At 42.7% G+C, this 9,066-nt stretch overlaps 1 protein-coding gene across 12 annotated transcripts in view; it reads right to left on the reverse strand.

Moving 5' to 3' along the window:
- gria2b (glutamate receptor, ionotropic, AMPA 2b) overlaps positions 1-8,344 on the reverse strand; it is a 34,084-nt gene extending 25,740 nt beyond the window's left edge. For all 12 annotated transcript variants that reach the window (XR_014117527.1, XR_014117530.1, XR_014117529.1 and 9 more), the window contains exons 1-2: positions 8,099-8,344; positions 7,753-7,893 (exon numbers count right to left, since the gene is read on the reverse strand). Coding sequence is in view for 8 of the 12 variants with exons in the window: in XM_081698892.1 (XP_081555018.1) it covers positions 7,753-7,893; positions 8,099-8,183 (226 nt within the window). In the remaining 4 variants the exon portion in view is untranslated. The remainder of the gene's footprint in view (positions 1-7,752; positions 7,894-8,098) is intronic.
- Positions 8,345-9,066: the final 722 nt, after the last annotated feature.

A 9,066-nucleotide genomic window follows, 5' to 3' on the forward strand; every position in this document is an offset into this window, starting at 1 on the left:
TGTTTTATGTGGTTCAGAATGCAGAATGTCTTTCTGCCACTTGTCAGTAACTATTATCATCCTTCCTATATTGCTTATTTAAGTATTTGTTCACATTGGCTAAAAGTTCACAGGTAATTAATACATAATTAAACACTTGTTTGTTTGCATCATGGTTTTAACTGTTCTATGCCCCCCCCCCCCTCTCTCTCTCTCTCTCTGGTTCCTAAGATCTGCTCAGTGAGAGCTGCACACATCACCAAAAATCTCACACCTCTGTAGCAAGAACATGGCGCTTGTCAGAAGAGATCACTGTTGATTTGGGTTGCCTTCGACACTGATGGCCCTTATTTAAAACCTCATGTGATGTTTCTCAGCTGCGAACAGCGAGAGTTCCTGGGTCATGGCTGCAGACTGACAACTTGTATGATTTTCATCCATACTGCAGATACTGAAAATACACAATTACTCCCTAGTTGGCTTCCTCCCTCACACTCTATAGCCTTGGAAAACCTGCAAAATGACACCGGATAAATCTAATCCGTTGATCATTTGAAGCTCTTCATGATGCCTTTGAAGTCCCATTTGCCAAATATTTGTGTGATGAGGTGGGGGGTGTCAGAGAAAGACAAAGAGGTCAGGACAGGAGAGAAAGTTAAAAGGAGCGTGAGATTCTCCCACGCTATTCCAGGGGAAGAGGTTAAGCAGAGCACTGTGAGACTGAGTTGCCTGCAGCAACCTCCTACAGCTGCTCTTTCGAGACACAGACATCTTCAGTCCCCACACAGTACCCTTCTGTAGGAAGACTGTGTACCTAGCTCACACAGTAAGGGCAGACAGCGTGGTGTAAGCAGTGTACGTGGGTAGATAGGAGTTAACTGCACTTAGGGAGGAGGTCCACCCCACAAAGGGGTCTCAGGTCCCAGGGATACACACGTGGCCTTAAATATGATGACTACCCTAGGAGCTCTTGTCAAGTGCACAGCTTGAAGTGTAGAGACCATGCCACGGTAATACCGTGTAGTGTAGACATCAGCTGACCTCAGACCTGCTTCAGGATCTGACCTTTTACATCTCCCTATCACAGGAGGTAATAAATAATAAGAAATAAATTCTGGAAAACTGGAAAAATAAGTTGTATCATATATTACACATTGGATCTAACCAAAGAAGTTTAAATCCTTAAAGTAGGGTAAAGAAGACAATACTCAAAGCTTTATCTTAATTTCCAGATCACTCAGTTGCCTGGACAGATATTCAAACTGCAAAGGTATTTATTGAAAAACTCTTTCAAACACAGGGCAGTCATTTTCTCTTAGAAGGTCCAGACAGATGTGGCACACACACACAGGCAGATCAGGACACAATGTGCTTTTAGCCAATCATCAACACAGACAGCACAAGAGTCCCATCTATCACAGCGAATGGACATCAATGCAAGCGCCCAAAGTGACTCCTTTTCTGGTAAATTAGTGAAAGGCATTAAGCCTCTGCATCTATTGTACACTAAGCACACCAGAGCCAGACAGACTAACCACCATCTACTGGTTACACACACAAGCAATTAAATCTCAAATCAATTGAACAGTAGCACCAAAATGGCTCCAAAAACCATACAGAGAATAAATGTTGTGTTCTCCCCCACAGAATCCCAAAGAATCCAGATCTTGGGAATCATTTCATGATTATTTTAGGATTTGAAGTTTTTGCTGAATCAGTACTTAATTAAAATAAAGGGCAGTGTATGATAAGAGGAGGAAACATGGATTTGTCATCGGCATGGTCAGTGCAGCAGGTCAGGTCTGTAGTGAGCATGCACATGAGCTGTAGTGTTCCAGTGAGCATGTGCATAGAAAAGAAACAGGAGGAAAACAGGTAGAAATTAAGTGCAATGTCTAAAATTCAAATTCAGCAGTAGGTTCTGTTGCCATGAGCACTTCTGACATCAGAAGCTTTGATTTTTAAAAAAAATGACATGAATTCAGTGTGGCTGTCTGGTTACTGATGTCAGACACTGTCCATGAGAGCAGTCTCAACTTTGTGTGTGTGTGTGTATGTGTGTGTGTGTGTGTGTGTGTGTGTGTGTGTGTGTGTGTGTGTGTGTGTGTGTGTGTTGGTAATGCTGATGGGTCTGGAGGTCATGGACTTGCATGCTCAGAAACATCTATTCATATTGTCCTATTCATTCATCACTGAGTTTGGCTTCCACAGATACAGAGTTCATGCTTTTGGAAATGTAGCCAACAGGAATAATTAAATACATGAAGCAGTCACTTTGGGAACTAAAAACACTGCGGTTTTTATCCATAAGGAGACACATCTGAGATTATTATTTTGAAAATTCCGTGTAGAAAAACAACTCCTTGTCATTGCATTCTTTTCTTTACTGGAATTATTGCTATTTTAGTGCTTAATGTGTTAATAAAGTTTCAACTTTGGCAAGCTGAAGTGTAAGGTTTGAGGTTTTAGGCAGGTTTGTAAAAGACAAAGTACAGGTGAGTTCTTTGCAGAGTAGGACCTGGTAACTCCAGTTAAGAGCAGCACTCGGGCACTGGAGAGGAACTCCAGTTAAGAGCAGCACTCGGGCACTGGAGAGGAACTCCAGTTAAGAGCAGCACTCAGGCACTGGAGAGTAACTCTAGGAAAGAACAGCACTAGGGCACTAGAGTGTACCTCCAGTTAAGAGCATCTCTCGGGCACTGGAGAGTAACTCCAGTTAAGAGCAGCACTAGGGCACTGGAGCGTACCTCCAGTTAAGAGTATCACTCAGGCACTGGAGAGTAACTCTAGTAAAGAGCAGCACTAAGGCACTGGAGAGTAACCACAGTTAAAAGCAGCACTAGGGCACTGGAGAGTAACTCCAGTTAAGAGCAGCACTAAGGCACTGGAGTGTAACTCCAGTTAAGAGCAGCACTAGGGCACTAGAGCGTACCTCCAGTTAAGAGCATCACTCGGGCACTGGAGAGTAACTCGAGTTAAGAGCAGCACTAGGGCACTGGAGAGTAACTCCAGTTAAGAGCAGCACTAGGGCACTGGAGAGTAACTCCAGTTAAGAGCAGCACTAGGACACTGGAGAGTAACTCCAGTTAAGAGCAGCACTAGGGCACTGGAGAGTAACTCCAGTTAAGAGCAGCACTAGGACACTGGAGAGTAACTCCAGCTAAGAGCAGCATTAGGGCACTGGAGATCTTCCATTCTGCCCCACAGCAATGGAAATAATTTCTAATTAATTCTATTACTAACACATGGATATAGCCAGAGCTTTTGTCTGAAAAATAATAATAATAATAATAATAATAATAGTTCAGTCGAATAAAAGCAAAAAAATGTATGTAAATTATGTAAATTTATTTCTAACAAGGGGACATATCTCCATGGAGATCATAGAATGAAATGACTATTTTTCTGTATAACAGATTTCACATTCTGGCAGGACAAACTGTGTTCTGCCCACTCTCAGATGCACACACACACACACACACACACACACACACACACACACATACCCCACACACAAGCAACGATGAGGAGTGTATGAGCTTCGCAACAGCAGACAAAGCCTTTGCAAGAGATGAGCTCATCGCTATGGTAACGCTGGAATAGTCTGGAACCCAGGCTGGGAGGTTTGGCTGATGCAGGCCTGTCTGCTGGAAGTCCTACAGTTTCCTGTGCGTAAGACTTCATACTCTCAACAGTTTTCCAGCCAGAAACTGCGCCTGTGGAATGGTTAGTCTCCTCTGAGGCAGGAATGCTAGCCAAACACCGTGGCCGAGACAGCCCAAGACAGCCCACACTCACTCAGCCACTCACTGACTGAAGGATCTGGGGTTTATTTTCAACATTTTTATAAAAAAAAAAAAAATTGCATTTTGACATTTACCTATGTTTAATATTATTAACCATAGTTAATATTTGCTTGAAAAGCCAGTTTTAGTCAAATTTCAGTTTATCCACCAAATATCTATATCTAGGTTGAAATAGGGTCATACACCTGGAGAAGATCTGGTTATCCGGCACAGATTCACTACACTGCAAATTCACTACACTGATTCTGGATCATTTCCCTACAGAAAGTCCCTAGTGAGCACAATTAGAAAGACTTTCAACATTACTAAGAGAGCAATTCGATTCATTCCCCCAACAGGCACTCCATCAATTGGATCTAGTAGATTATGATTGATCAAACACAGTAGGCATCGGCTCTGGCTAGGCGAAGCACTGGTGGAGAGGAGGCAGTGATGTTAACTGCTGCTGACTGTGATTGAGTTGTCACGACGAGACACAGCGCTGGACTTCAGCCCACGACGCGACAGCCCGGTCAAACTGAGGAAAAGGGCAGTCTTAGAGGCCACTATTGGGAGAAACACAATTAATGCGTCCCGTGCTCTCTCTGAGGAGGTGCAGGAAAGTGGAAATTGAGCTGTTGGATAATTTATGCAGGTCTTTTTTTTTCAGCTGCTTTGCCTGGGCCAGAGAGGGGTCTTCCCTGAGCTCAGTTAGCAGGAAATTACAGAAGATGGCACAGAACTGCAGCCTAGATCCCATCAAGAGTCACTTCTGGCTCAGCTTCCTCTGCTTCTTTCGGTGGCCGACGTCATGATTATACTGTGCAGAATGCATTCAGTGTCTTTCTCTCTCTCTCTCTCTCTCTCTCTCTCTCTCTTTCATTCATTTTCTTTCTTTCTTTCTTTCATTCTGGCTTAAATCCCTTCTTTCTGTCCATCTTCCCGCTCTCTTTCTTGTATACTTCTTGTCTTATTTCTTTCCACTTGTCTGCCGGCCATTAACCCTGCCTGCCACCGCTTGGCAGTTGTGTTCCGGCCTTTTCCCACGAGTTGTTGGTTCAGGCTGGTTCAGGGCAAATGTTTCCGTGACAACCCTGCATACGCACGCAGGGGGAAACAGCAGGCGTATTAATTGAAACAGGATCGAATCACGCAGTCAGCAGGACACCACCGTCTGGCTTCACATGGCATGACATATCACATGCAGGAACAGAGGTGGTACAAATATGGCCGATTGACATCAAAGAGTGATCGATTGATCGATCGATCGATCGATCGATCGATCGATCGATCGATCTATCTATCTATCTATCTATCTATCTATCTATCTATCTATCTGTTTGCCTGTCTGTCTGTTGAATGGCTGTCTGTCTAGCTTTCTATGTATTCATAGATACACATTGAACATTTATGCTCTAAGATGATCAGAAAGTGTCTCTCTGTTAGGCAACAAAGCTTTGTAATTTGAAAAGAATATTTACCTCCCACTGATGAACGTGGTCTAGTCCTGACGTGCCCCAATGATAAGACCTAAGTCACACATGGAATTCCCTCTGCCCGCATGCAAATTAACACCCTCAGCCTCAGCTTAGCAAAACACACACACTGAGTCATCACTCATACAGAATTGATTATGCATTGATTAGTCTGAATAAATATTTTGATGTTTAAACTGCTCAGCCTGGCACAGACTGTCCTCACTTACGCATCTCAATTTATGAAATGTACTGACAAAAGAAAGAAACAGTACTTGAAAGAACAGTACTTGTAAAGCTTCACTGTGTGAAGCCAGAATAGGTGTTCACAGAGAGCACACCAGCGATGTAAAACCGAGCATATGATCATTAAGTCCTGCACTAAAAAGGGGAAAGCATGATTTTTTAAAAATCACTGTAGATTTAAACGTCAGTTGCCTCATTGAAATCCTTTCTGATGAGGGTGATGTTTAAAAACATAATGTTAAGCCTAGAATAAACTCTGTACCAAAGACAATGACAAAGCACAAACAAAAAAGGTTACCCTTTCCGTCATGCCGATTGGGTGTCTACTTGTATTGGCCCATTATTGTAAAGTTCATACAACAGCAGACTGCTGGTCTTTGTTTTCTTTTTTGGTCTCGTATTTCGGTAATAATACTGTTCTGGGTCTGGGTTTGACCTATACAAACACAATGTAAACCCAACCGAAAGGCAGTTATAAGCAAATCGCGACACCCTTTAAACCACAAATAAAGGCTACTGATGATCGGTATTATTCAGGCGCTCATCGAAGAAAACAGGTTGTCTAGATTAGTAAACCATAGCGTACATTGTCAATGCCGCCCCCCCCCCCCCCCCCCCCCCAACACACACACACACACACACACACACACACACACACACACACACACACACACACACCCTCCAAAGTTTAGACATTTGGCACAGGCGGATTCAGATTTAATATCTGAAAAAAATTCCTCCTCAGTTGTAGCCAACGGACTCGAGACGCGCGGTGGGCGACAGCTGTAAAAGCACAGCGCCATCTAGAGGTTTGAGAAAACGGAGGCAAAAAGCGATCCACCTCTCAGTCACACGCTAAAGACATCCACTAGAAGCCCTTGGTAGGGGAAAAAACGTAATAACTGACTACGTTCCCCGGTCTGTGGACTATATTGAAATGGTAAGGCTGTGTTTAATTTGCTAAATCTGCCAGCCAACCATTTTAAGTATAGGATGTATCCCTCTGGCCAGGTAAAATCTATTCAAAGATGATACAGGTAAGAGAGAATATACAAAAATATACAAAATTACGGTATCAAAAATCTGGATGTATAGGCATGCCATTAGCCATTATGACTATCTCTCTCTCTCTCTCTCTCTCTCTATATATATATATATATATATATATATATATATATATAGAGAGAGAGAGAGAGAGAGAGAGAGAGAGAGAGAGAGAGAGAGAGAGAGAGAGACAGGCAGAGTTGTTGTGGATGAACCTCTGAGGCTCCATAACCACAACCAACCATAACCTGCGAATCTTCTATGACCAAAGTCAAAATTTATCAACGACTGATGAGATCGGGGCGTTATTCTCCATAAAACATCACCATATCGCTTAGCAACAGCTGAGATCGCACAAAACCCAGTGTGAGCCAGTCAATGCGAAATGAAAGAAAGCTTCACATATTGATTAACTCCGAGGCTCCATTAAATAAAGAGACCTGTTGAAACGTACCAAGAATAATCACAGGAAAATTGCTGTCATTGCCTAGCGCTGTCATGGATTATTATTGGCCGCATGATCACTTTTTCTAGGGTATGCGCTGACCCGTAAGAAATAGGCTAGCCAGTCCGGAGGCAATCCAGTTATATTTGTGATGACAGGTTAATTTGAATTATTAAACGAACCTCAGATGCTTACCAATAACTGACTATACACTCCTGGACGAGACATTACGTGCATGGAGATTTTTAATTAATCTAGGCTAACATCGTTCATCAGTCGCTCTGTGTGTGTAGGCTGTATTTATGGCTACATCGTGGCAAATCCTTTATGTCAATATGAAACCGTATATGTGAAGCAACCTCTAACTCCCATAGCGCTTAATGATTAAAGAGGCGCTTCAATACAGACGAGTGGGCGTTCTTCCTGTCTTCACATTTTTTTTTCCCTTTGACACTAAAAGCTGCTTCCGCACAAGCTTGCTTTTTTCTGGGCTCTGTTACTGTGGAAACCAACTTTACCTCTAATGCATACCCTCCAGTACATACACCGCCACCGTCGTGCGGAGACCAGAACTTTAAACGTCCAATTTAATTTAATAACCCCCAGACGCATGATCACTCAATCGTTGAGCATGTGCGCTAATCGTTCATCGCAAGTATTAGAACTGCTAATCTTTACACACTTATTTCAATTGATTTTTTTTTTTTTTTTTTTTTTTTTTTACAATTGATTAGGTAACCACCTTGCCTTTCACAATGAACGAAATTAGCTGACTTACAGCAGTTAGTTACGGCGAAACTGTTTGCCACTTCGAGATTGTCGATATGAGGCGTCAGTCTGAACTCAGACGTGCCAAACTGAACCATTCCTATCCGAAATGCACTGTACTCTTGATCGGCTCCCCTCGGAAACAAACCTCCTGCATGACAGAAACAAAGGCGTCATCAAAAACAGATCAAAATTGAGCTTTTTGGCCCATCTCCGTAATGAACATACTGAGAAACGCGTAGCATAATTGGATCTCCATTAACTTAAGTGAATTAGCCACTGCCTCGTATATTTGCACTGGATGGCTGAAGACAGGAATATAATTATAGAAAACTGTCCTTAAAATAAAAACGTACCTATTTGAACACTGGGAGAGCCCCCAAGTGCTAATCCCCATAAAAGCGCGTGTAGAAAAAGCGATATATTCTTTATCTGTTGCATTTCCACGTAAATGTTCCCTCATCCGCGTTGTAAAGAGAATATTCCTCGTCGTAAAGAGCAGTTACTCCGTCGTTATATCCGAGACATGTCGGAGGCAGGCGTTCGCGTAGAATGAGCGCACGGTTGTCTTCTGCAGGTGGTTCGTCTGTCGCGGGCTCCGCGCCTCGGTCGCCGCTCTGGAGGGACGGTATAACGCGGACGGACCGTCCTCTTTCCCCGCCCACCTCCACCCCCCGACCAGCCGACCAACCCGGACGAGGAGCGGAGAATAGTAACGAGAAACGGACATTTACGACCACTTACGAAAACTTAACGATCGATCCAGTGTAGCAGTCAATAATTATGCCTGTTTTTCATCGACATTTTTTAAAGCTTCGAATGAGAATGTTGGCTCAGACAGTGAGTAGAGCGGTGTTTTATGATCATGTGTGATCAGGACATGTCTAACAAAGCATTAGGCTCAAAATGGAAAATAATTAAATAAATAAATGATCTCCAGAAAGCTCTGGATGAATATATTTGTTATTCCTTCTCGAAATGTGTGTTTAGCGGTTGATGGGTTTCTGCTTGCTCCGCATGAATGGCTTTCAGTTGTTCAAAAGCTTTCAGCACCATGGACAGGGCTTTTATCCCACACACCAACGAAGCAGTTCTGACAACAAAATGTTGACACAGCTAAATACCTAACAGTCACGAAGCATCCTTAGATCGTTAAATTGAAAGGAAATGCAGAATGTTTTGTTTTGTTTGTTTGTTTGTTTTTGCGTACTGAACTACTTTCTTTGTGTCTTCCACTAATTTATAATAAAGAAAAAAATTGTGTGTATTTCTATATTTTATTATTCTTTATTTCAGGTCAGTGGTACCTTGTCAATAAAATCAA

This window comes from Electrophorus electricus, chromosome 16 (assembly GCF_041902795.1).
Source record: "Electrophorus electricus isolate QZ-2024a chromosome 16, ASM4190279v1, whole genome shotgun sequence".
NCBI lineage: Eukaryota > Metazoa > Chordata > Actinopteri > Gymnotiformes > Gymnotidae > Electrophorus > Electrophorus electricus.